The following is a 24,657-nucleotide window of genomic DNA, read 5'->3' as shown; positions in this document are numbered from 1 at the left end:
ATATGATATCAGAAAGCACTCAAATAAGGAAGTGATGAAAGCTAAAAACAACTTACAGAAGCCATTGGTAAGATAATTAGCCTTTAACAGATGTATGGAAACAGTATCTTTTAAGAAGCAGTTTTAGGCATCTTAAATGGATAGAATCTAGCAAAAAGGAATTGAGAGATTCTTGTAAGATTAGCTGGCAGTATATACAGAAATAGGAAGCCATGAAAATGAGACAGGAAGAGGAAGGTTTGAGAGAGGCATACAATACAAAAAGGTCAAAGCAGTGATAGTAGCAGAAGAGATTACATAGGTCTTTAATGATGTCTTACATTTTCAGCCTTGGCATGCATTATTAGATCTATATACGTTCACAGGTAGGATTTAGATGCTTAACTTGGTTCTTAAGTTCCCAAAATAGATACTCAACATCATCACTGTTAACGCTGAATATCAGGACATCCAACTCTTATTGCTCAAGATAGCTGACATTTCCAGAATCATCTTAATTTTAATCAGTTTCACTTCTGTTCATGTCTACAGAAACTTCCACATTCCTCTGCTTCCCTCAACTGTGATACCCTCATCAAGGGCACCCTCAGAAAACCAGGTCGATGACAGACAGCAAGACTAATGACAAGCATTCCCTGGAGCTAGGGCTAAAACCCATGTCTCTCTACTCCCAGATGTAAGAACTAATCCGTAAACTGATCTCCTCCTGCATTCCCAATTAACATTTAGTTATTCCATGCAAAGCAAAATACCTTCAAATGAAGACACTGCAACCATCCCACCTCAGAGGATTTTATAGCCAGGATACTTTCCTGGAAGATGGCAGACGCTGATTAGAACTCCCTCAGGCAGAGGAAGGAACTGAACACAAGTCTCCTGCCTTTTAACTGCTGAGCTAGTGCATAGCATGTGTTGGGAGTGGCAGGCAAGAAGCAGAAGAACAGTAAGGGTATTTGAACAATAAAGACTATATAGCTCATTTTGGGAAAGGGATCCTGAATTGAAGGAGACTATGGTGTTCCAGTTCCAGACAGCAATACTACTTAAGGCACTCCTCTGTCTTAAGCAGTTTTCAACATGTATCCCAAGCAGCTCTCCAGTTAGCTTGCTAGGATTTGACACATAACTCGCCCTTTTATATAGGCTAAGCAACTAACCTGCACGATGTTAATTCACCAACACCTACCACCAAGCAACTAAGCAAAGCTTAAAGCTGCAACACCCATGCTTTTCTTTGGGAATATGGTGCCAGTTAAGAGTTAGAGAAGGGATCCAGGAGCAAGGTGTCTTTGCTAGAGTGGGGAAATACGCTGATGATCTTGGTGTGAGCACAAATCTGGGTAGACACTAGGCAATAGAGTTTAAAACTCAGCAGCCCACATTGACAGCACTTATCGTAACCCAAAAGCAAGTCGCAAGAAAACAGCAAGAAAGCCTTTTGGATTTACAAACAGCGAAGCATCAGAGGAAAGGAAGTACACCTACAAAACAAGTCTTTTCCAATTCTACTTGTGGTTTTCTCTTACATCATTTCCATTCTTACCATCAAACCTTCCACAGTTATTATGCCACACCAGCTGTCTTCTTGAAAGCTACCATCTTTCCACAGCCTTATGGATAATACCCCTTGTCTCATCACACTAATAAAATTAACATGATTAACCATTAATCATTAAAATACAACATTCTATGTGAATCTCTCTCCCTGAATATGTAAGAAATTGTTTTAGATTATTTGTAACCCAGATTGTAACTTCCCTGATTAGGGACACTAGATTAGATTCTCAATTGTGATATGAACTAGTACACTTCCAAGTATCTGATTTATATCATATGAGTATCTTGCTTATCTAATTAATATGTATCAGAATATTATGCAGGAATGCTCTCCACACAGCATACATGTCCATGAGCTGAGCAATACATCACGCACATTCCTTCCAGACCTGAGATGTCAGAGGCAGCGTCCAACAACACTGCTATATTTGTCTCTGTTCAGTTAGGTGTGGTTGAAGCATTACTGCAATAAGCATATTGTAGATACACATACAGGAAGAAATTACAAATGAGATGGCATAAACCTTTGAGATTTCCATAGGCTATTACCATCCAACAAGAAACACTGCTCCTTTGCATTGGTTTCCTTCTTTCTTGTTAGCATGTCTCAAAGGATCTCCCACACCACAGAAATACTTGGTACAAAACTTAATGCATCCTGAGCTATTATTTTTCTGAGAACTGCCCAACCATTTGCAGGATTACACAATGTATGTCATGCACCTAAAAGTTAGTTTACCTAAGAAAGGATGGAAAGCATAGGGAAACTTCCATTCCTATACTATAACAAATACTCCTAATGGGTACTCCTTCACATGACATGGTGGCAGCTTCAGTCTTCTTCCTTTCTTCCTCCCCAGATCAGATGAGGGCTGCAGCCACTCCATATCCTAAATACATCCTCAAGTTCTTAAATAATTCTTCCAACTGAAGCCAAATAATAATAAAAAAAACATACACAAGAAAAACCACCAGTGCAGCACTGTAGAGACAGCACTTAATTTTTTCCTGCTACATAAGTAGGAAAGAATCACCTAAAGTTCCTTGAGCCTGTTCAGACCTCAGCAACCAACATTTCTAAAATTAATATCAGGCTTAGCAGCACTGCACAAGATATCACAAGCCTGTCTGATCACAGGTAATTACTCATACTGAGTGTGATTTGAGATTTCATCACAATACCAAAACTGTTACAGCTACGTACAGTAGCTGTAGTAACTATTTAGTCAAGAATACTTAGATTATCTAAATGTTTCATCTGAAACGTGCACACATGTAAAATCCAGTTACAATTTAGCAGTATACATACTGAAATAATATAGAAAATAGCAGTGACAATGCCAAGGTACATAAACCAAGGTTTATCTTGTGAAAAGTTAGATTCCTGTTGACATGTGGAAGTTCAGGCTGTTGCAATCAGAAGGCGTGTTTGCAAGTCTAACATTTATAATTACACAAACATTCCCCCACCCTTATGTCAAACAGACCGAATGCCTTTCCGACATTGAGAGGCTTTCCAGCTGGTGAAGAAAACAGCATCAGGAATTCAACTTGTACAATATTTCAAATTATTATCTATTTACATTTCTCAAGAGAATGGAGTCCATTTTTTGTTCCAATCTGCTATTCTACTGCAGCCAGATACTATAATGATGGATATGACATATACATACCAGACACACATATGAGGTCTCACTTATAAACAGCTCAAAAAATATTACTAAATTAATAAATGCCTTGAATAAATGATAACTGATTATTATAGAATGCAGTGGTTCACAGCTTACTTATGGCTAACGTATATTAATCAGTACCACATACATTCTCTGTCTGTGACATGCCTACAGTGTCAACCAACCAGGTATTAGCCCTTTGCAAATTGTGTATCAGTGAAACAGTATTTAGTTCAAGCTAAATACATTAAATCAACTATAAATGGGTCTGTCTTCTCCAAACAAAGCTATTTCCACTTTGGAAGGCAACACAATCAACTGAGATTGCATTGGACTGAAAAATTACAATTCTGGCACTAACTCTTCATGTGACTTTGGAAAAGCTGCACCTACCTCTGCCTGTTTCATGTTTAGACAACAGTAATTCTGGAGAAGTATTCAGCCCTGGCATCATCCCACATAAATACAATACCTAACCAAAGTGCCTGAACCAGGAGATTAGTTGTATAGGCTTCTTGTATAATCAGCAGAGAACATGACACAAATCTTGTTCTACTGATCCACATAACAGCTTTTCTGTATTCCTTTGTTCATGTAGAATATGCCTCAAAAAATGGAATCGAAGTAACTGGTTATACCAATTTGCTCCAAAAAATAGCTCCAAAATAAAGAAGTTAGATCGATTATTCATTCCTGATATATTCTGATTATTTTTCCAATAAATAGAAAACAATAATGTGTCATTTCTGAATACAGATTCAAAACTGGAAGGGGGGGAGGGAAGGCTAGAACACAGAAGGATGCAAGTAGACTGGACTTACAGATCAGCTGAGTGATCACATACAATATTTAAAAAAGAGAACAAAGTCCCGTATGCCACAGAGAAAACTCTGAGTGATATTAATGCCAAACACAAACTAGCCATGAAAGTATCTTCATGGATGTTAGACACTAACCATCGGATAGATTTCTTAAAGGGGAATTGCTTTTTCTTTCCAGAGCAAATTACGTAGAAGTTCAAAATTAAAATATCAGCGTAGTAGTGATTATATTTGATCTCTGAGTAAGTCAGATGAATTACAATAAAGTGCTAAATACTGGTTGTTGTTATATTACTACTCAGTTAAGTAGCTTATCAATGGCTGAGCTGAAAATTTCACATGCCAGCTGCAAGCTCCACAGGCCCATGGTGACGTGAAGTGCAGAACCATGCTTAGTTTTCTTTGTGGGGCTTGCTATCAAAACTCCCAGTGGACCAAACCACTCTCTCTAGAAATCAGATAAAAAAGCTAATATCCATGCGGAGTTGTATAGGGCTGCTGTGTTGCTTTGAACGGCAACAAATTCTGACTGATAGGGTTTCATCTAAAAATAGCAGCAGAATAGCTGCAGATCCACATCATTCCTTCTGATGTCCTTTCAAGGATACGGTGGTCTCTGCATCCTCAGTGCTCCCACAACAGGAGAGCTTCTGCTGCACTTTAGGACTGACAGCCACAAAAGCTTAGGGGTAGGACTGTTCTGTGATGGCTGCTTTAAAATAAAGTATCAGGTCCGAGCAGAACTCAGAGTATCCCCCCAGCCACCACACACTATCAGTACATTAGAGAGCAGATGCAGGTGTGCACTATGACAAAAATCCACAAACATAAATACTGCTCAGCAACAACTGCTGTAGCAGGGGCTACACTGGCTGAACCAAGGGTGGTACAGATGCTTAATGGTCCACCCTTAGTAGGACCCCTCCCAACTCTGCATCAGGTGTTAAGTGGTGTGTGCCTCACTACCACAGGTAAGATGCCCTTTCCCTAGAGTAACGGGCTCAGAACAGAAGCCCTCACATCAGTCCAGATCAGAAAGTATCTTTAAGTATCTATAAACAGGCTGAATACTCTCTGACCAGAGTGATTCTATGTATTCAGTATAAAAAGTTTGAAGCTGTGTCTACTTTACCAGCTGTCAAATGAAAGTCAAGTAGCTCTTATGCACCAGGCTGATAACAAAACTGTTCTTTGCATAAGAAGCAAACTGCAGTAATTCTTACAGGGCAAATGAAGTGTTTGGTAGCAGAACAGAAACAGGACAACTGTTGAATTTGACTTTTTCCACTTCCAGCCTAAAAACATGCTGTAGCCTAACAGTGTCTCTGTATTTGTTAATCTGATAAAGTCAATCTGTTGAAGTGAATTTTTATTGCCCTATCTTCAAATAAAAGGAAACAGGAATCATCAAGTCACCTTTCCTGATCATTCCTTTAACACACCTAGCTTCCTAGAGGATAAACTACCCTCTACTGGAATAATAGAGAATTTACAGGCAAAAAACCATTTCCTTTGCAACAACTTTGTACACACCTTCCATAAAAGCATTCAATTGTAAGTACAGTTCACCTTTTGCTGCAGGCTTTCTAAAGCTGGGATTCATTCCAATGATTTTTAGCCAGTGTTCTCTTAGTGAAAGATAACTGACTCACCTAATACGTGAATCATTCCCACAAAATTTGCCATTCTTAAATGAGTATACATAGATTTTTTTCTAAGAACCAAGCAGGCCTGCTGATTTACGAATAGTATCTAGTAGCTTGTTGGTTTGTATTATTTTTCTTGGTCTTGGAATCTGTCAGAATTCAAAGCAAAATGGGCTACAATTCACATCATGCAAGATTCAGTTACATAGAACGGTTACACGCTGTACAAAAACTTCCTGAATAATGGCAAGCATGTGTAAAAAGGAAAACAATTTCCCCAAAGAGCCCAGCCCCAGCAGTTATGAGAATTCTTCCACCAGGCAATGAAAAGGCCACTGCATGGCACCACTAATAGTTAATTCATCTTGACAGCTAGAAAAGCTTTCACAGCCCAGCCCTGTAGTGGGCAGGACAATACAAGAAGAAACTTCTATTAAACTTTCAGCTGATTGTAACTCACATCAAGCCTCATACCACACATCCAAGCAAGCCGTTGTGCTGTATAGGAAGCATACAGACTCAGCATATGCTATAAAGGATTCTACCCTCTTTCCAAGTATGATCCTGACACCTTCACAGAAGAAAAAAACAGACTTCATCTTGGAATTACTGACAACATCCTTGGAGAATTCTTCACTGGTATAGAAACAGAAAACACAACTTGTACAGAGGTAGCAGCTTTCCCAGAGGAATGTAGGCTTATTTTACAAGGAGATGTTGAATAAAACTAAGCCAAGTATGATAACAAAGAAAGGAATGTTACCAAATCGTATCATGAGTTGAGCCACTTCCATGAATGTTAATCTGGTTGCAAAAATCCCAGATCCACTGATTTCATCACAGGTGCCTTTGGTACACAGCTTTTAACACCTGATAAAAGTTTCAGCTTTCAAATGGCAATGAACAGATTCAGTTCTTTTTTCCAACTACAGAATCTGACTTAATGCACACCTGGGTCCAACTATCACACACAAGGAAAAAAAAGCAACCAAACACAGGAAAGTCTGACACTTTATTGAAATTTCTGGCACACAGGTATCATCATAGAATTATAGTGAGTATCCCTAGAAAGAGTTTTGAGATCTCTCACCAAAAATCTGCAGAACAACTAGTCACCAGCAAAACCTGCCAGATACCTACTTCCTGTGCAATGTTGGATTGATTCTGCTTCCACCGCAGAGATGAATTACCATACCACTTCACAAAAAAATTAAACCCCTCCACACTCAACTGCAGAAAACTAAATCAATATCAAAATTTCCAACTATTAATATTTACAAAGTACATTCTAAAGTTCCCTGTAAAACCAGTCCAGCATATTTTTAAAAGATACTCATTTACTTCAATGAAGCTGTGATAGCTTGTGCCCAAAAGGAATTTATTTGATAACAATTTTGTCCCCACAGGAACTTACCTGCCTATTTGTAATTCATCAGGTAAGATGTGAAATAGCTGGAATTATTTTAACAGCTCTGATATTAAGAAAGTATGTTGAAAGCTAATTACTAGTGCTCTTTTATGAACTCCCCTTTTATGCTATTGCTCTCTGAAAGCCAAGTAAGAACTGCCAATCTTAAAAAATCAGAAGCTATAAAATATAGCTATAAGCAACAATTAAGAAAGAAGTTAATTTCAGCTAAATAGGTCCAAAGAAATGGCTTGAAAAAAATCATTTAAAAGTATTTTAACTGTTAATGCAGACATTTTAACTGCTAAAATAGAACTATGTACTGCGACAGTGACGAATGCCAATTACAGAGAAAAAGTCATTCAGTGTACTATAAAGACTAATATGATCATTTGAATAGAAAAAAAAATCCTGAAGCAACCTCAGTAGCATGACTGACATATACTGTGACCGCGCAGTAAAATATCTGATAGAGCTGGTTTTTTTCAGCACTACAGTGTCCTGCTGGAGTGCACAGGCGCCCTGCAGGCCAGTGCAGCATCAGGTGCACTTGCAGCTTGCAGCTCTCTTTGATGGAGCCATGCAGTGAGAGCACAGCAGCAGGGGCTGCTCTCAGCACAGCTGGGAGACCCCCACCCCTTGCCACAGAATTCCCCTGCTCAGGGAAATCCCCCATTCATCAAGCTGTTTCATCATGTAGGAAGGAAATGTACCAGAAATACTAGTAATAATACTAGTCATATTAATAATAACCAGAACTCCTGAAGTAAGTTTAGTATGATTACTGTATATGATGGCTTTATGTGAAAATCAATGGCAGCAAAATATTATAAGGTTTAAAATATAAAAAGTTTTATTTACTTACAATACTGTTTGCATTACAGAATTTCCCACATCCCTTTAAACATGTTTTCAAGTTATTCCTTGTGTATTTTTCCTTCCTTTTGATTAATTGAAGAAAGACTATTACGTAACATTTGGTTCAGTCCACTCCCATTGTCTATTAATAATGATTTTATTTTGGCATACAAAACATAGACATAGTTTAGTAACATTCATGTTAATGTTTCTTTTTTCCTGAAAAACTTTATTTGCCAAGGGCATGATAACCGAACTAAAACTGCTTACAAAAGAAGCAAGAAAGTTTTCCCACAACCAAATTTCCCACCTTTGTAGGAAGGTTCACAAACTGCTGAGTAATTCAAAAATATTACTGAACCTTGAGTATTTCATGGGAGTTCAGCATGCAAGACACTTTTCAGACCTGCAACATGTTAAGAGTTCAGACCACAGTTTTCAAAATTGGCTGTGTGTCCACCAATAGGTTTCTATAGCCTGATTTACAAAGATGCTGAAAACATAGCTCCTCTGGAAATGGAGCTCATAGGAGCGCCTCCAGAAAAGAAGCTATCAATTTAGATGCCTACATGGGCATTTTGGTGTCAAAATTACAAATGGTTATACACAATAGACATAGTTATTTGTTTATAACGAGCAGCCTCTATGCAATGCAAGTAAGGTCTCAGAACCGTAAGTTGGCTAAAGGAGATTTAAAAGGGCTATCATGTGGCAGCTGAGACATGCTGAATAATTATAAGCCTCTTACCACACCACAGGAAAAAAAGTGAAGTATGTTATTTTAGATCTCTTTCACTGAGCTAGAACCACACTTAGTTATACAACTCAGCTAACCAAGCCATAGTAGTTCACTCATGTATGCAAGTATAAATCTTCTAACAATTTAACAGCATTTGAATCAGGAAGAGAGTTTATTCTGATGCAAGTAAAAGATTATCCTAACCATTTTCATTAAATCTGGTAATTCTGCTTCAGGCATAGGATATCACAATATATATCTGTCTTGACTTAAAGACCACAAATGATAAAGAAATCAAAAACAATGCTAAATAAACTGTTCTACTGGTTAATAAGCCTCATGTTTAAAAAACTCTTATTTATTATGTGGTAGTCAAGTATTTTTGTGCCCAGTTAACCACCTAAGCACATTTAAATTGCTAACACTGTATTCTTTCATGTAGTATTTTTAATGAGCTGATTTTTCCATAAATAGTTTTTTTTTTTTTTTAACGTCAAAGCTTTTCCTTTTTTTTCATGATATTTTGACTTGTCACCCAAGTGGTTTTCACACAGACAGTTCTTTTGTGGTTTCTCAGTGCTACAGTGTGTGACATTACTACTATGACAACATGACTACTCATGTTGCAAGTGGAATTTCTTCAGTTTTTCAGTTCCACTTTAAGTCTCTTCTTTCCTCTGAAGATTAAGTCTTTTGTGCAGTTATGATTTTCATCCTGACTAGGAGTTCTAGATATCAGAACCATTAGTTCAAAGGGAAACTCCTAAAACTTGGTAAATTTTTGAGAAAACTCTAAAAAATTTACACATGTGTAGATACAGAAAGATCACATGTAACCTGTTCTACAGTTCTGTGACTGACTTCTACTGTGTTCTGTAATTAAAGGACTAACACTGTTTCAAGAAACTAATTTTAACATCCTTGCATTCAAGGCTATACTTCTGTTGTTTTTTCATTGATTTTGCTTGCTTACTTGCATTTTCAATTAGTTTTTTAGATATATTCATTATAAGACAGACCTGTAGGACAAAAAATAGTATTCATTCCTTCCCACATAAACACACATGTATACGTACCCACAGGAAGACCTGAGCAGCCTCTACTTCTACAGATTGATACTTCTCAAGACAAAAACCCTGTTGAGAGATGGTCAAAATACCATGAGACTGGATCTGTGGATAAGCAAAAGGTGAAAAAAGCAGCAGCGCAGAAACACAAACCATTTCCTCTGCCCTTAGTCATTACAAATCTTTACATTGCTTAGAGGGAAACAAGGTAATTATTTTCATATACTAGTAATGACTGCTGCACCTCTTTTACCTTAATCCCACATTATTGCCTCTCTCTAATACCAGAGCACCAAAGTCTCAGTATATAAAACCAGGATCATTGAGAAAACACGTCTAATTACAGAGTCTGAATTTAGTGCTGTGTACCTGGGACAACTTTCCTGGAATACCTGGGCCTGTGCTAACAAGGAAACACAGAAAAGTATTTAAAAGATAAGAAAAAACAATTTGTGCACTGTGCTTTCTTTTGAAAGTATTTTGAACTGCTTATAATTTGCCTGTGACAATTAGGCAACCTAACTGGGCAACCTCTACTCCTACATGTAACTGTGTGTTCTCCTATGCTTATGACAGAATGATTTTTCAAAGTTTTAAAAGCTAGAGAGCTGTCATACTAGCAAAATAAAAAATTATTTTCTCTGAGCATACCACCACTGCTATAACTTCTTTACTCCTATGCAAGGTATTATTTCAAATCCAACTATTTATTTCTAAAATTAATTTTCTTTTTCAGAGTAGTGAGATAACAAAACTAAAATGTTAAATGATCAAATTACAAAAATTGCTTTCTTTTTTGTCCATGTGTTCACACAGCATTAAAAATGAAGTAACTCATTCTCTCCACGTATTTTGCTCTGTCAGTATGTCACAACATTACCCAGAAACAAAGTGAAATATTTTAAAGAATACAATAAGCCCATGGACATCGTCGCCAGGTTGCTTTTTTTTGGGGTGGGGTGGGGTAGAAAGTTGATAGTCAGATTTGAGAAAGATCAGACTTTTATATGAATTTGACAATTTGCTGCTATGACAGAGAAAAGGTTTTTATAAGCGCATGAATTCCATGCTTCAGGGAACATGTTTTCTGTCCTTCTTTGTAGCAACTTATGTCACTAATGCAAGAGAAAAGACATGAGACCAGCCAGACCCAGGGGTCTGATCCAGTGTTACACTCCCACAATGTTTTGTTTCTGACATGACAATGATAGCACTAATCATTAGTATTTTTCTTTTCTAATAGAAACACCAACATAAGTATCTGTTGCGCTGGCATGGTTTTTGTATTATTCTTTTCTGCTTTTTGTGGCCATTTCTGCACTAGGGACTCTACATTCATGGCTACTTGCATGAAAGCCACCACACAGGCACTAGCTAAAAATAATTTTTGCCCCCCATCAGTGCAGCTGAACATTGAATTATAACCATCATGCTTTACCAGCAACTATTACCAACTCCCTATGTGATCTTTCCATGGTCAACAGAAAACAAGTTCTTGAAACGAATATACAAACACTTCCCTCACGCACACACACTCTTCCTGAGTTTAGTAACACAAGTAACAGAGCACTCAAGGCAGACATAAGCAATACATAGACGCCGTGCTCAGAGGAAGGCAGCTCTGCAGCGGCAACAGACACCAAGTATGCCTCTCTGACGCAAGAGTGTTTGCCGTCGGTCTTTCTGTTTGGTGGTATCACCTCCCTTTACTTGCACTTATTTTTCTGACAAATTGCCAACGGGGTTGCTCCTCGTGAATAAGCAACTGGTCAAATGGATTTTACATTTCAGACCCTTCCTCCCACGGGGCGCGGAGGTGTCACCCGCTCCCTCCTTGTGCGACGCTGCGGCCTCTCACCTTCCCCCCGCGCTGGCCCAGGGCCCTGCCAAGAAATATGCCAGGCGGCCGCGCTACCCTCCCTCGTGCCAGGCGGGCTGCCAGCTCTCCCGTAAACAGACCTCCGGAGCGAGCCTGCCCGAGCAGCCAGGCCCTTTAGGGGAAGGTGCGAGCGGCGCCCTCGCTCCCCTCAGCTGCAGCCGCGGCGCACGAGGCCCGCGAGCGGCGCGCAGGGGCCGCGGCGGCCCGCGCGGGAGGGCGGCGACGCTCCGGCGCAGGCCGGGGCTGGTGGGGCAGGGCGGCTGCCGCCCCTCCCGGCCCGGGTGCCTTGCCTCGCCTCGCGGCCCCCCCGCGCCTCGCCGCTGCCCCGCCGTCCCCTCACACCGGCCGCGGGGCGCGTAACAGCCGCTAACGGCCGGCAACAGCCGCCCCCGCCCCGCCGCGCGCCCGCGGCAGCCCCGGGCCGCGGCGCCCGCGCGCAACCTGCCGCCCCGGCTGCGGGGCGGCCGCCCTCCGCGGCGCGGCCAATGGGGCGCGAGGGCGGGGAGGAGCGGCGGGAGCTGCCCTCGCCGCCCCCGCCCTCCGCGGCGAAACTCGGCGGGAGCGCCGCGGGCAGCGAGACGGCGGCTGCCGCACCGCACCGTAGCGCGCCGCACCGCTCCGCGCTGCCGGCGGGAGGGGATGAGCGGCGGCGCCCGCGCTCTGCCAGCCGCCGCGGCCGGGCGCCCCGCGCCGCGCTGAGCGCTGCCCGCCTCGGGGGTCGAGGCAGCGCGTGGCTGCCAGCGGCGGCGGAGCCGGGGCGGGGCGGCCGCGACCCCCAGCGCGGCTCGGGACGCCCAGGGCGGGGTGGGGACAGCGGAGGCGGAGGCGGAGGCAGCGGCAGCCCTGCGCCCCTGCCGCGCCGGGACTGCACCCTGCGCGTCCTCCTCGGCGTCTGGACTGAAATACAGGACTTTCTCCTTTTTTTTTTCGTCCCCCCTCTCGTTTGAACTTTTATTTTCACGCTCAGCTTCCTCCCCGCCTCACCTCCCAGTTCTGACTTTGACTTCTTTTCTCCTTTTTGGACCCGCTCTCGCCTTTGCTCGCCTCCCCCGTGCCGGCGCAGGCATCATGTCCTTCGACCCCACCATCATGCCACCTGCGAACAGCTCCGCCAACGGGACCGCCAGCGAGGGCGGCAAGCCCCCCACCATCCCCACCGTCATGTTCATCTTCGGCGTGGTGGGCAACCTCATCGCCATCGTGGTGCTCTGCAAGTCCCGCAAGGAGCAGAAGGAGACCACTTTCTACACGCTGGTCTGCGGGCTGGCGGTCACCGATCTTCTGGGGACCTGCCTGGTGAGTCCGGTCACTATCGCCACTTACCTGCAGAATCGCTGGCCGGGAGGACCAGCGCTGTGTGAGTACAGCTCCTTCATCCTCCTCTTCTTTGGACTTTCTGGCCTCAGCATTATCTGCGCCATGTCTATAGAGAGGTACCTGGCCATCAACCATGCCTATTTCTACAACCATTATGTAGATAAGAAGCTGGCGGGGCTCACGCTCTTTGCCATCTATGCTTCCAACGTGCTGTTCTGCGCCCTGCCCAGCATGGGGCTCAGCAAGTCCACCTTGCAGTACCCTGACACTTGGTGTTTCATAGACTGGCGAGCAAAGGAGGCCACTCACGCGGCATATTCCTACATGTACGCTGGCTTCAGCTCCTTCCTGATCATGGTCACGGTGATCTGCAACATCCTGGTGTGCGTGGCCCTAATTCGCATGCACCGCCAGTTCATGCGGCGCACGTCCTTGGGGACAGACACCACCTCCAGCCGCTTATCTGACTTTCGCAGACGCCGGAGCTTCCGTCGGATGGCCGGAGCAGAGATCCAGATGGTTATTCTGCTCATTGCCACTTCCCTGGTTGTGCTCATCTGCTCCATTCCTCTGGTGGTGAGTAACATTGTGCAGCCCTTCTGCTTTTCCTTCATCCACATTGCTGAGTCTTTTCTCCTCCTAGTCTGTAGGACAGAATCTCATTTAGCCAGTACTGCTGTCAGAATAATTTTAATGCAGCAGGCATACATAGTGATATAAAATTGTATTAATTTATATTTACAACAAGAAAAGAAACATGCATCCCAAGTTCTAGGCTTCTTTGATTGCTTAAAATTCAGTGCCAACAATTCTTACCAAATTTTTCAGTGTTTAAGCGGAATCCGCACAGCAGAAATCCTAGTGAGAGCTCAAGGCACTTTAAAGTTCACTTCTAAAATTAATTTGTGATGAGGGAGGCTTGGGGCTAGCCGGCATTTCTGGAGGTTTATTGTGTTTTTAAAATGTGCACGCTGTTGCTGAAGGGTACAGCATTCCTTACTGTGCAGAAGAAGGAGAGAGTTCTGTTCATGTGGCATCGCCAACATACTTAGTGCTTCACACCCCAACAGGAAACAGAGCTTCCTGCCCTGAGGAATTCACTGTCTTTGGGGTAGATCCCACATTCCTACCTCCTTCAACAAGCGTCCCAGGGAGAGAGGCTAAAATCAGTGGAACCACTTGTTGGTATAATTTTCAGTTAAGAGAGTTGCAAGAATCTGGCCCACGTAAGCCTAGAGATCACACTGAAAAGTCAGACAACATTACCACTAATCACTTGCTAATTTCCTGAAACAGCGGATACTATAATTGTCATTGAACTGAGCACGGGGGATCCACTTTCTTATATTCCTCCACCTTATCCCCAAGGAAGGGGAGGGGGGAACAGCTCCAGGCTCAGTTCCTGCTTGCCACCCACCATAATAAAACTTGGTGAACTACTCTCCTCTTCTGGCTCAGAGACACTAAACAAACCATTGGCTTGCTGTATTTGCCACCTTCCAAAACACAATTTAGGGAGCCAAGCAGTAGCTGTTAGACAAAAAGTGGTTTTAGAAGATGGATGATTATGCAGGAATTCATCATATGTAGGAACTATCCTGCAGTCGCCCCACAGTAGAGGGGTTATAATGTGTGTGAAATACAATTGGCCAACTAGTATTGAGAAAAAAATTCACGTAAAATGCAATATGGAGGTTTAGAAAAGTAAGTCCGAAAGGGAGATTGAGAGGTCAGTGAGTACATCCTCCTGCTGCAAAGGAGGGTTTAATTGAAAGGGTCAGGCCAGTTTTGCCACATTACTAACATATACAGAAGCCAGTGAAGTGTGGCTTTGCTGGAGCACCACTCCGTCTGTCGCTAAAGTCCCTCGTCCTTCAGGCTTGTCATTTCACATTGCGCCATGGCATAACTGAGCACATTGCCATATGCTTATTGCTTGTCATTTAAGGAAATCAAAATGTGCTGTTTGAGCTGCATACAGGACAGGGTGTCTCTGAGAGGTACGTGTCTGTTAGATCTAGGAACCGCACACAACCTGCTCTGCAGTCCAACGCCAGAAACTTCATGGTTAAGCCAGCTTGCCACAGCAGGAGGCATTGGGTCACAGGCTGGCTAACCCCAGACAGTGCTTGTGGGTGGACAGTAGTTAATTTGATTAATCTAATACTGTACAGCCATTTCACAAAAGAACAATATTGTATTTTCAGAAGAGATGCTGGTAAATACAGAGAATTGCTTCTGGGAATTAAATACGATGTTGTAAGACAATACAGGATATCAGCTAATGGGCTCCAGCAGTTCTAGAAAAAACAGAGGCTGCATCCCCTGGAGGAACAGATAGAGGAAGGTTGAGAAGTCTGAATGTAAAATACAAAATAAAATTGTTCATATTCATTAGGAGCTAGGTAGTCTCTTACAGAATAGTTAAAAAAAAAAAAAAAAAAAAAAAAGGAGAGGAGAGGAGGGAGGGGCTACCAGAAAGGGAACTAGATTGTTGGCAATTAAAATTAATGAACTTGGGTGGGGCGAAAGGTTTATTATTTAAACAGCTGCTGGTGGAAAACTTGCATATATCAGGTGATGTGTGAAGGTGCAGGTGATGAAGTTCTGCAGTTCTCTCAGACCTTGATTTCCACTACTTCAAAAGGCACATTTTTACCTTGGAACTGTTCACACACGTTAGCTTTACACGGGTAAAGCAGCACACCTTCTCTATATGTAAGATGAGGTTAAAGACTTTGTCATTTCACTTAGATGTGCAATTTAAAAAAAATGAAGCTTTTTTAAAAGAGAAAACCAAAAACTCCCACATGTAGCTTAATCATTACGGTTTCCAGTGTGGTGAAGTTACTGCATTATAAAAGTAGCTGGTCTTAAGTCATTTGCCCCTCCTGTGGGGGAAAAAGCTCTAGCCATATATGCATGTCTATACCACATTATACTACTGTGCAAACTGCTCCATGCTACACCCTCTGCTGCTGTATATAGATTGAGTTTACGAATTCCGACAGAAACTAAGAAATAGTCACAAGTAATATCTTTATGATGTACATCCTTAGAAAGAGCCACTAGCAGAGACAAGAAGCTCACTAATATATATATATGTACATTTTTATGACTCAGGAATTCTTCAGAATTAAGCTAGAGAACCCTTACTGCAAAGGAGGGGCTTGCTTAGAACAAGAAAGCCTGGCAATCGCGGAGAACGTGCAAGGAGTCAAGTGATGGTGCGCAGTTCAGTTACATAAAGCAGGCACAGAGGGTGCTTCGTGACTGAAATTTTCTGATGGGCTGATTTCCTACTGATGATTTAAGCTGAATAAACTATAATTTAAGTCAAAGCAAAGCAACTTCTGAAAGAGACATGGACCTCTAACTTTTTCAGAATGAACTCTTTTGTAAGTTAATGAAATCGTAGACAGAAATAATCCGGGGGCTATATTTATTAGAGTTTAACAAAAAATCTTAAAGTCTTGAAATATTAAATAACCCTGAAACAGTAAGCCAAGGCTTGTCTTGAGTTAGTGTTTAATAAGCAGCAAGCTGAGTCACAGAGAACTGCAGTTTTTAATAATGAGATACTCCAGCACTCAGTTGAAGTTGTTAGTATTTTAGTGATTTATTCAGAAAATCAGCAGATTTTTATGATGCCAGGTGCTATAACAAAATTATGAAGGATTGTGTAAAACCGAGTGAACTTGACAGAACTGAAGGCTGATCAAATTAATCCAGGATAACATTGCAAGAAATACATATTAGTGAAAGTAAACATGCCATATAACCCGGTGTGGTGTTGGTGTGCAGGAAAGTGACGTGGAAGGCATGAGGAAGAATCTGGTAATAGTTTGAAAATGAGATAAGGGAAAAAAAAGACAAAATGTGTGCTGGGCTCTTATCTGCACTCCACTTTAGTTATCTTGCCTTACAAAAGTCACAATCTTTTAAAAAAAAAAATAGTATCAGATATAGTTAAAAGTAGGGAATAAGTTATATTAGGAGGGATTTTATCAGGAATATAGTAGAAATTATTATCCAGCCTTTAAAAAAAGATCTGTTTCAAGAATAAATAGGCACATACTAGTCAAACTACAGTTATTCACTGTAATTCGGTCTGTCAGATACTGTTACTTTTTCAAGGACATGATCATTTTCTGATCCTGACCACTGAAAATTGTTGTTTAATTAAGGTGAAATAGAAGATAAAATACCATGTTGTCAGCACGTACATCTGGTTGATCACATGAAAGAACTAGGAGTTTGTAACTTCATATTTAATTGATCTAAAAGTTTGGATTTTGTATTGGCTTGGTTTGGTTTGGTTTTTTTTCTCTGCAGTATCAGGGACTGTCCACAGCCAACAGCAAGGTGGCAGACATGATTTCTGAGCAATGGGGCGATCTTTTACTGCAGGCACCAAGCCCTTGGAGGACAAAGGTTACTGGCTTGCAGAGCTGAAAAACTTGTTAACTTGTTTCCTGCTTACTACTGCACAGTTTTTAAATCTATCCTATCAGTATGTATGGACATATATTATGAGAACAGGTGGAAACTATGAAGACAACTACTTCTCTAATTATTCTGTGACAGTAACTATACAAGTCACTTGACAGTACCTCAAAGGAATAGAAAATGTAATTTGTTTTTTTTGTTTTTTTTTGTTTTTTTTTAACAAAATATAAAAAGAAGGCAGCAAACAGCACGCAGGGCTATGATCCTACAACTACATGTCACTTGAGGATAAACTTAACACAATTGCAAACAAACTGCTAATACTTTTAAAACATTGCCTGAATCCTATAGCTACAAAGGTAACAAATACAAAACCCCCTCTTATGGGACTTTTTTCTTCTAGTTTGCTTCTTTCCTTGATTAGGATTTCACACTGCACATATTCGAGCATCAGATTAGCTAACATATGAAGTAATGGATTCCAGTGACAGGGCGTTTATTTAAAAGATACAAGACAGAATCTTCTATCATGCGATATCCGGTAACAAAGATTTGTAGCCAAAACAGGATATACATCTCACTGTTCTTGTAGATGCTAAATTAGTAAATGCTGTTTCACCAGTATGTGAAGAAATGAAAAAAAAAATGATACAGATTAATTTTTACCATATTTTGATTAAGACTTAATCCGAGCAATCAGCCTGAATTGATGAATGCATCTAACATTTTTGGGGCTCATAATGAGAGATTGCATAACCTTTCTGGCAAGTTGAAACAGCTGTGTTCAGTCCAAAGTTTTCAATACATGGGTCCACATTAGGAATCTTTTACCTACATATCATGCACCTGTCAAAAGGAAATAAAGTGTACAGAGATAACAAAGTAAGATGTGCTGCACAATTAGACATTGTCCTTTCAGCCAGAGAGTCAGTACATAAAGACACTTGTCTTTCAGTAAACTCTGCCAGATAGATAGAAAAAGATGAATTGGATACTTGCATTTTAGATGTTGCCTATCAAAAGAAAAATCTCACTATTAAATCTCTAATGTGTAACTATAGCTACATTTTTTTAAAAACCAGAAAGATTCCAAAGTTGGACTGTGTACTTCTTCAGCTATCAAAGTATACCTTCTGGTTCTGTGATCTGGGTGAATTTATCAGTAATACCCCTCCCTATCACTTCTCTAATCTTCCTGGAAATGAGTGCATGTAGTAATATTGGAAGGCCTCCACTCCCATAATACTGTCCTTTGGACTCATAGCTCTAAGGGCAAGTACCTGTTCAATAGCAATGATCAAATGGTGAAATACGTAGGCCAGCATTTACACACCTCCAGGATGTAATTCTCTGCACAAGGAAAACCTCCTTACAGAAAAAGATAACGAGGAACATTTGGAAGGAAATGCTACGGCACAAGTTAAATCCGCTGTAAAAATACAATCCTTGTATGTATACAACCTCTCACCAGTTTTGAGAGGAAAAAATCTCACACAAATGGCCAAGTAGATGTTTGAAGAACAGAATTTAGCTGATGCCAAACATACATCAACTTACTTTTCAGCCTTACACTTTCTGGAATCCTGACTGCCGCTTTTCAGGTTCAGAGCTTGTGTCAGAAAAGAGTGGTTTTACTTGCACAAGCTTATAAATCAAGTCACAAAACTTTTCCGCACCTGCAAAGTGTATCACTACTAGCACACTTACATTTGCTGGCCCTCTTCTTTCATGCAATTGCTGCCCATCAGAGCAGGGTTGCTAGCAGAACTCCTTTTACTCGAATTTTGAAGCACAGGATGCTGTGATTGTATGACATCTGTGCCACCTAGCGGTGTGATACTGAATGCTATAGTCAAGTCAGATAAAAGACTGGCTTTCCTGGACCTATCCACAGGCAAATAGCAAGAGATTTTCAGTGCATTATTAAAAACATCATCAATAAGTACTAGCAAAACTGTATGTATTTATAAATTTTAGACTCCAGAGGGACTGGTCTTCTCTCAGCCAGTGGTACACGGAATCATTTACTGATGGACATCAGATGGCAGTTGCAGTGGGATGGAGGCTAATATAAAATGCCTGATGATAATAAAATTCAAAGCAAATGCATCTTAATAAAAGAAAAACTCATAAAAATAAGTTTTATATATATAGGAATACTTTTTAAAGTACCTCAGTTGCAGGTTTGGCTGGACAGAAAGATCAGCTGAGTAATAAGTATTTGTCAAAAAGACATTTGCAATAGTAGAAATCATTAGGAAAGTAACTGAGAATAAAACTCATATCACTATATCGCTGTATAAATTCATGATTTTCCCATATTAAATTCTGTGGGAAGGTTTTGTTACTCTTAAAACTAGGCAAAAGTACAGAGAGAGAGAGAGAAGAAAGCTGATTGTTGATTTGATGCTTATTGATTTGAGAGAGCCTTGTACAGAGTTGTCAGTTTGAGGGTGGGTGTCATGAAAGCATACAAAGTCCTGCTGAAAATGGCAGTAGGGAATAGGAACGGCTATTCATGGCTCCTCTTGCAATACAAGAGCTAGAGACCACTTCGTTCATCTGGGCAATACAGTGTGCCTATCAAGCAGATTTCAAACAAACTGGAAAAAAAGGAAATAGTTTTTCCCACAACACTCTACAGCTCCAGGCTGTTGTGGAGACCAGAAATATAAATGTCCTTAAAAAAAAATCCTGAAAATAAAATCATCTAAATTCATTCTTCAGCTCAGGGAATCCCTGAATCACAGCCAGTCGATGGCTGTGCACGTAAGGCACCACTCCACATTTGCCCTGATTCTTACACTTTTTCGCAAGCATCTGTTACTGGCTGCTGTCTAGTTTTAGCAAGCCACAACTTATCTGCCGAATGAGAGTACAGAGCGTGTTACTGTCGTATCAGGGCAGAGACCACATCCACAGGCATCACAGTCCTCCTGTTAGCCTGCTCAGCAAAGGTAACAGCATCCCACATCACCCACGAGCTTTTCAGTGCTCCTGTGCCTTTTGGCTCACCTAATCTAGTGGTTCTCATACCAATCTTAAGCTATTAGTTATTCACCACTATGCCCATAGAACAAAGTATTTTAGAAAATATGTTATGTAAAAGCTTTGTCAAGTATAGAGAAGGCTCAGGGAGAAGACCTAAACAGACTGAGCAGCAGTTTGGGACCCCTCACCTTGTTATGGTATGAGCTTTGCATTCAGAACCCTGCCCCTGAAGAGGGATTCTGCATTTTTTTAAAACAAATTTTATTTATAGCTTTGGAGCACATTCAAACTCTGAATTCTGACAGGCAGAATACCAGCCCCACATTGCCCTGCTCCAAAAAGAATTGTGAAGTTTTTCACCACACTTGGAGGACTTCATACATACTACTTCTAATAAAAATGACTTAAGACGACTGTTTATGTTTGGCTTCAGTTTATTTAAATGCTTGGCTGCCTCCTTGCCTGTAATCTTCTCCAGCTGGGCCAGACCTGATTCATTTCAGGAAGCAAGGCCAAGATAAGACTTTAAAAAACCCGCAATATTACTAGTAGATATTTACTGTACCAGATAGATAAGAGAATTAGTGACTTATTTCCACTCACCTTAAGGAGTCTGAAGAAAATGGCATCTTCCAAAGGAAATTCTTTTCAGTGGCTTTCCTAGGCCTTCCTAAAACTCAGGGCATAGCGTAGGTCTTGCTAAAATGGAAAGCAGCTATTTGAGACTGCTCAGCATAATAAACTCATCTGATGTGATGCTCCTTGGTGACATTGGAAAGACAGCAATTGATATCAAAGGAATTGGACTGTGCCTTGCTCACAGTAGCATTTACAAAAGTCAGGCATAAACCAGGGAATGGCCTGGTTACCATTCTTTTCTTAGATTCAAAAAAAAAGAACTTGAAGGAGATATTTCTGTTTAGAAGACAGGATCCTAATTAGCCTTAAATTTTGTGCGTGACAAATCAGAAGTGCTAAATAAACAGTCGCTTCATCCAGCCACCTCGAACTCCTTAATGTCTTGACCATTTCAGCATTATTTGTATGCATTTGTAAATAGAACCAACATGCTGGCTCATGTAGAACGGAGTACTCCAGTGCTGGAATCATCCTGATCAACTAAAAATCTGCTAGGAAGGAGATCGTTTCCTTTATCCTCAAAACATGCTGCAACAAGCAAACAAAGCTAAGGGTATTCAAACCTTTGAAAGGCCAGAAATGACAGCTGCCAGCAAAATGTATTTCTAAACTAGGGAGCAGACAGCTCTGGACTTGTTTCTGGAGACCAGTTTACTTCTTGGATTATAATCTGTGTTTCAGTTTCTAAAGATACAATTATTAGACCTTTGCTAGAGGAAGCATGCGCTGATTGGCCCGATCTCCTCCATGGAGTTAGACATCTCTTTGCAGGCAGCGTAGGAGTTGAGGTGTACAATGAAGCAATGAATACAGGTCTAAATCTTTGCTCCTGGGTTCTATAAATTAACAAGAAAGAAAAACAGCAGCCAAAATTTGAACATTAAAGAATTTCACAGACCGAAGTAGCTGAAGGCTCAACTTTTATCCCTGAAAAGAGTCAACTGTCCTATCTATAACAAAGGTCAATTTACAGCAGATTCATCTGATTTTTTGCTATTTCCAAAAATAAACTCACGAACGTTGATCTGAAATTCCAGGCTTTGCCAGCCTCTTCTCATGCTGTAGCTTCCAGTTGCAAATCTAGATCTCTATTTTGAAATGTAAACTTTGATTTCCTGATGTAATTGTAAAATTGTCTTTCTCCTCCCCGCCATTCTCTTGGGTAGGTCCGTGTCTTTGTGAACCAGCTGTACCAGCCTGAAACAGTGAGAGATGTGAGACAAAACCCCGACCTGCAAGCCATCCGCATTGCCTCAGTGAACCCCATCTTGGATCCATGGGTCTACATCCTCCTCCGCAAGACTGTGCTCAGCAAAGCTATTGAGAAGATCAAATGCCTCTTCTGCCGAATCGGCGGAGCTCGGAGGCAGCACCCCGGGGGCAATTTCAACTGCGTGGATGGCCGCAGGACCTCCTCTGCCATGTCCAGTCAGTCACCCTCCTTCATCTCCCGTGAGCTGAGGGAGATCAGCAGCACCTCACAAACACTGCTCTATCCTCCAGAGTTAAGTGAAAGCAGCATTGGGGGTCGCATGCTGCTTCCGGGCCCCAGCGCAAATTTGGCTCAGTCTGACACTACATCAGTAAGGACACTACGCAGCTCAGAGACCTCAGACTCTTCACAGGGGCAGGACTCTGAGAATGTCTTCTTGGTGAATGAAATGCAGTCTGGCAGTGGGGCTAGCTCCACACCCAAGGGCAGCCCTCTCCAGGTCACCTTCCCCACTGAAACATTGAACTTATCAGAAAAGTGTATATAGCAATGAAAGCCATCAACCCTGATGATCCTTCCCGGTACATTGGAAAAACTGGTGCAATAGATAGGCATTTTACCTGTTCAAGGGGAGAGGGGTTCAGCTATGCTCCAAAGGGCTATTTTTCTCTTGCCGTGTGATGGGTACATTTCTTTTAGACTACTGAGGACTGTATGGAACAGACACTGCACTTGCCCCTGTCATCAGAAATTGTACAAGACAGGTCTAACAGGACTGGAAGCATGAACTGTCTTGTTCCTGGACACAGGAGAGCTACAGGCTCTGGAAGTAAAAAGACCCATCACCTGTTTTCCTTTCCTTTCTTTATCTGTCCAAATCTGGTAGAACTGCTTTTTTCTTTCCCTGTGGCTGCTCAGTTATCAAGGTTTTAAGCTTCTGGTACTAGAGCTAAAGGTGAGGCAGCTACTCGGAACTGGACAGAGCTCTACTCTAACAGCTATCTGGGGTAGAATTTTAAAGTGTCTCACTAAAGCATGAAAATGTGAATTTTTACTGTTGTATATATGTCAGGATTGAAAATATTTAAAAGTCTATTCTTCTCTGTGAGAAGGTTTTGTATTAATACAAGGTATATAGAAATGATTGCCAGCCTTCTCTTCCCCCCTTATTTCCTGCTGAGAAGACATTGTTGTTTTAGATTTGCTGTCCATGCTAGATTCACAAGCTGATGAGAGTTAGTTCTCTATCTAGAAATAAATAAAAACTCTGAGTGAAATGGGAACACGTGCTATTAAGAGAGAAAAAGAAAATATCCTTTCAGTTAAGAATATTCCTTTTCAGTGTATGTACATACTAGAAAGCCAGATTTTATTTATGTGCTGAGAATGTTTCTCTGTATAACACCTCAGCTCCTCTTGGAGTACTTCGGCCCACATTCTGCACATACTTAAACACACACTTAACACTGTCCAACTGAGTAGTCCCTCTGCTGCCAGGGAGACTCCTTATATGTAAAGTTAAGGACATATAGAAGTACTTTTAAATATCAGGGCCTAAAACTTTCAATCCCTGGTTAATAGTCTTAATATTCACTTTAGTTAAAACATCACTGATGTAATAAAGGTATTTTTTCATAGCATTTATCATTTTACTTTAAATAGTAAATAGAATTTTTATGACTGTGTAATCTGATATTCCATCAAATAAACATACAAAACCATGGAAGCAGAATCTTCATTTAAAAGTACAGATTATAGAAAACCATATCCTTATCTTGGACCCCTTGAAAATTACTTGTTCCTAGAGTTTTAATGGCAAACACATCACAAAAAATAACTGTTAATCAGTGACAAAAAGGGGTTCTGTGTTTTATTTTGTAAGGGTTAGATCTTGTTCCAGAAAAGCTGTTTATCAAAATCACTTTCTGTACAGATATTTGGAGGATGTTTTATCGAATATTAAGCATGTTATGCTGCTTAAAGTGTTTTCATGTGAAGTGCTTTATTGTAATGAAAATCTTGAGCCTTTTGTTGATGATATGTTTAAGCAGTTGTATGGACCAAAATCATTTTGGAGATCACAATTAAATGGAAATGTTCTGCTTGATCTCAGAAGTTTATGCAAGTCTGCCATTCAGTGCCAACTCCTCACCTTAATAAGCCACCCATTTTGGAACACTTTGTGCTTAGCTACTGTCAAAACATACTTTGTTCTGCAAGTTTCCAAAACACCATAGCATGATCACCATCGGCAAGAGAAAGCCATCTTCTAAAATTCCCCTGAGGGCATTGACACAGAGCCAAGAAAATTCTTCATACAATAAAACAAAAATGATCAATATATTTTCTATTAACAGGGGAGCAGTGGAGCTTTATTTGCTTGGATGCATGGGGAAAGTG

General features: G+C 41.0%; 1 protein-coding gene and 1 long non-coding RNA gene across 2 annotated transcripts in view; one reads left to right on the top strand and one right to left on the bottom strand.

The window, feature by feature from the left end:
* LOC135324494 (uncharacterized) overlaps positions 1–777 on the bottom strand; it is a 106,839-nt gene extending 106,062 nt beyond the window's left edge. Inside the window, exon 1 of the long non-coding RNA XR_010385867.1 lies at positions 753–777. This is a non-coding gene — a long non-coding RNA (uncharacterized LOC135324494). The remainder of the gene's footprint in view (positions 1–752) is intronic.
* Positions 778–12,348: 11,571 nt separating this feature from the next.
* LOC112983600 (prostaglandin E2 receptor EP4 subtype) lies at positions 12,349–24,364 on the top strand. Its single transcript, XM_026100822.2, has 2 exons — positions 12,349–13,541; positions 22,211–24,364. The coding sequence occupies exons 1-2, from the start codon at positions 12,717–12,719 to the stop codon at positions 22,802–22,804; spliced, it is 1,419 nt and encodes a 472-aa protein (XP_025956607.2). The 5' UTR covers positions 12,349–12,716; the 3' UTR covers positions 22,805–24,364.
* Positions 24,365–24,657: the final 293 nt, after the last annotated feature.

The sequence above is a fragment of the Dromaius novaehollandiae genome, chromosome W (assembly GCF_036370855.1).
Source record: "Dromaius novaehollandiae isolate bDroNov1 chromosome W, bDroNov1.hap1, whole genome shotgun sequence".
Lineage (NCBI taxonomy): Eukaryota > Metazoa > Chordata > Aves > Casuariiformes > Dromaiidae > Dromaius > Dromaius novaehollandiae.
The sequence above is the reverse complement of the archived record's forward strand: the minus strand, read 5'-3'. Positions and strand labels throughout refer to the sequence as shown.

Excerpts from the sequence above, each read along its gene's own strand:
- LOC112983600 (XM_026100822.2), top strand. The coding sequence starts at position 12,717 with ATGTCCTTCGACCCCACCATCATGCCACCTGCGAACAGCTCCGCCAAC. Across the intron at positions 13,542-22,210 it reads TCTGCTCCATTCCTCTGGTG|GTCCGTGTCTTTGTGAACCA; the intron begins GTGAGTAACATT and ends TCTCTTGGGTAG.